The 2,793-nt window shown below is 43.7% G+C and overlaps 1 protein-coding gene across 1 annotated transcript; it reads right to left on the reverse strand.

Moving 5' to 3' along the window:
• Positions 1-781: 781 nt before the first annotated feature.
• LOC105817181 (uncharacterized protein C10orf88-like) lies at positions 782-2,239 on the reverse strand. Its single transcript, XM_012652813.1, is given in 2 exon segments — positions 782-1,799; positions 1,801-2,239. Coding segments are annotated over 2 exon segments (1,434 nt in total). The 5' UTR covers positions 2,217-2,239.
• Positions 2,240-2,793: the final 554 nt, after the last annotated feature.

Consider the following 2,793-nt stretch of genomic DNA (forward strand, 5'->3'; position numbering starts at 1 on the left):
TGCCTTAATCCTTCCATGCAGAGCCTCAGCATTTCATATGGTAAACACGCCAGAAAAGGACTCTGGGGGAGAAAAACATGTATCAGTTGTTCAAAAAGAGAGACTTCCTAATACTATCTGGGCTTACTGAGGTCAAATGAGACGACTGCTCCTGTTTTACACGAAACACCAAATCCAAAGTACTAATCCTAACAAAGAACAGGCCGGTTCTGATTGTTTACTTTCCTATCTACAGCTATGCTGTTATGAAACAAATAATATAAACAGACCGTGTGAACTAATTTTACACATGCCAAACATCGATTGCATCTTACTCATTATCTCAGATAAACAACACAAAATGTAAATTAGTGATCTGAATTAAAGGTTCCAAGTCTTAACTACCCAATTTTCCAAGACAATTAGAAAAAGAAAAAAAATCAAACACTCTAAGCGTTATTTTTCATATTCCTAAAACTATATAATAAGGTCTTTGTATAAATAAGTCACTTCATACTCTGGTTTCTCTTCAGATCTTATAAATCTTTCGCCTTTTACTAAATAAGTCACTTTAAACACATATACAATACAAACTAATGAACTGAATTAGAAATTCTTAAAAATTTATACACTTAAGCAATACAAGCATGCATAAATTTCTGTAAGAGTGAAAAATCTTGCTAGCAAAAATAATTTATGACTGTATCATGTTAACTCATAGTGTAAAGTACTGGATTTACAAGAACAAGTGTAGTAAAAATGAACACTGAGGTCACTTTATGTTAAGTAAGATTATGATCCTTCAAAGGACATTAAATCCTTGCTTTTCAGAAACATTTTTGGGTTTTGGCTTTGTAATAAATATGCAATAGATATCTGCAGTACATTGTATATGTTGAGAGCTTATCTCTCCATTTGAAAGTCTTTCTCTGGAGTCATAATGTCTTAGAGGTATCCCGGTGGGCGGGGAGTTGGGATTTTGCAGCAAGTCCATTAACAAAGCAATCTTATCATCTATGTGCTCCTGGAGTTTACATATTCGCTGATCAATGTACTCTGTAAGTTTCTTTTCCAGCAGTTCCATGTTTTTAGAAAGAATCTTTTCCAGGTAGGAGCAAACAGATTGTTCTTCCATTCCAACACCAAGAATGCCTTCACTGGGCTTGGTGATGTTTTCCTGCCACTCAGCCTTATGTCCCACATGGAGATGATTAACTTGACTACACAAATTCTGGAGAAAAGGCAGCAACTCAGAGTTAGGTATATTTGCGTTGTCAATTGTTTTCTTTGGTAAGAAAGAGGATACTACATTTTTAAGATCTTTTTCAAGAAGGGAATGATTTTGTGGCATAATTTTACACTCGCTAAGGTTTGCAGTATTCCCCTGACCAGGAAGCTGTGTACTTTTGTCGATGTAAGCTTTTAAGTTTTCTGTCACATTTCCAGACATCAATCCAGTTCTAAAAGGAAAAAGTGTGGAGGATGACTTGTCTAAGGCTCCTAAGGTAGATGATGAGTGCAGTCCAATCACATGCTTGTATCCAGGATTTCCCAAAACCGACTGAAGCTGTTCTCCAACGGGAATGCAATTCTGCTGCTGGAATCTAACCATATTCATCAGTTGCTGAGCTCCAGGTGATAACTTTGATCCCATGGATTCCATTATGCTTTGGACCTTGTCAAGGTCTATCCTTGATCCTAGAGCAGGAGAGCTTTTTGACGAATTTGCCAAAACCGATCTCATGTGTACCACAACTTTACTGATGAATACACACTGCTTTTCACCAAAGGACAGCAACTTTATTTGACAAGCATGTGTGAGATTCCAATTTTAGATATTTTTTGTACAAAATAATCTTTTCATGTTCACTGTCATCCAGGACAGTACCAACATTCTTGCCCCGACTGGTTCCACAGTACTCCTCTCCTAAGTATACTTCCATATTTCTTGCAGAACTGAGAATGCCAACAGAAACGATTTCTTCACCTCCGTTAGGGTCACACCTCAGGTAGAGGAAGCAGGGGCTTTCATCTTGGCTGTTCAGGCTTCTCTTCAAAATCACCAGATCCTGCCCCGAAGCAGGCGGCGCCAGCAGCTCTTCGCAGTCGAAGTCGTGGGCGCCGAGACCAGCCTGGCTGAGAAGGAGACTCTGGGTCAGGGCCCCGCGTGCGGCATCCCAGGAAGAGGCCAGCGTCGGACGACGTTTTAGTCCTGGGTCCTCAGTCCCAGTCTCCATGCTGCCGTCTCCAGCCAGGCCAGCCCAGCTCCGGAACCTCTTTTCCAGGGCTTGAGTTTCCGCCAGTACAGCGTGGAAGACAGGAAGCACAGCGACTTCAGGCAGGCCCCGCAGCAAATACCCGCCGCTTCTCGCTTTTATGGGGTCAGAAGCAGCTACCGCAGGCACGCATGCGCAAGCCATCTGGCTTCAGAAACGGTGTACAAAATCAGCGGGGCGGAGATCAAGGGTAGATCATGCGCACTGACAGCTCCTCAGTCTACCGATGGAGACTGTGCGCAGGCGCCGTGCGCTGGGCGCGGGCACGAGGGCGGTTTTTCGACGTTGGCCCTAGGGAAATAGCAGGCGGCTTGGACGACCGTTAGCGAGGAGAGTTGGTCCAATGAGGAGCGTCTGTAGTTAGGTAGACGTGGTCTTGTCGCTTCACGCGACTTACGGGACCAACTCGCGACCTCGTTACCTTTGAGTGGACGCCGGGGCCTTTCCCGCCTCTAGTCCATGCAGTGTGTGGCATTTGGAGCGGCGAGCGCGGCGGATGGGCTGTCGATTCGGGTTATTATTTTCACTCTTGATTCAC

Source organism: Propithecus coquereli, unplaced genomic scaffold (assembly GCF_000956105.1).
Source record: "Propithecus coquereli isolate 6110/MARCELLA unplaced genomic scaffold, Pcoq_1.0 Scaffold40, whole genome shotgun sequence".
In the NCBI taxonomy this organism is placed as follows: Eukaryota; Metazoa; Chordata; class Mammalia; order Primates; family Indriidae; genus Propithecus; species Propithecus coquereli.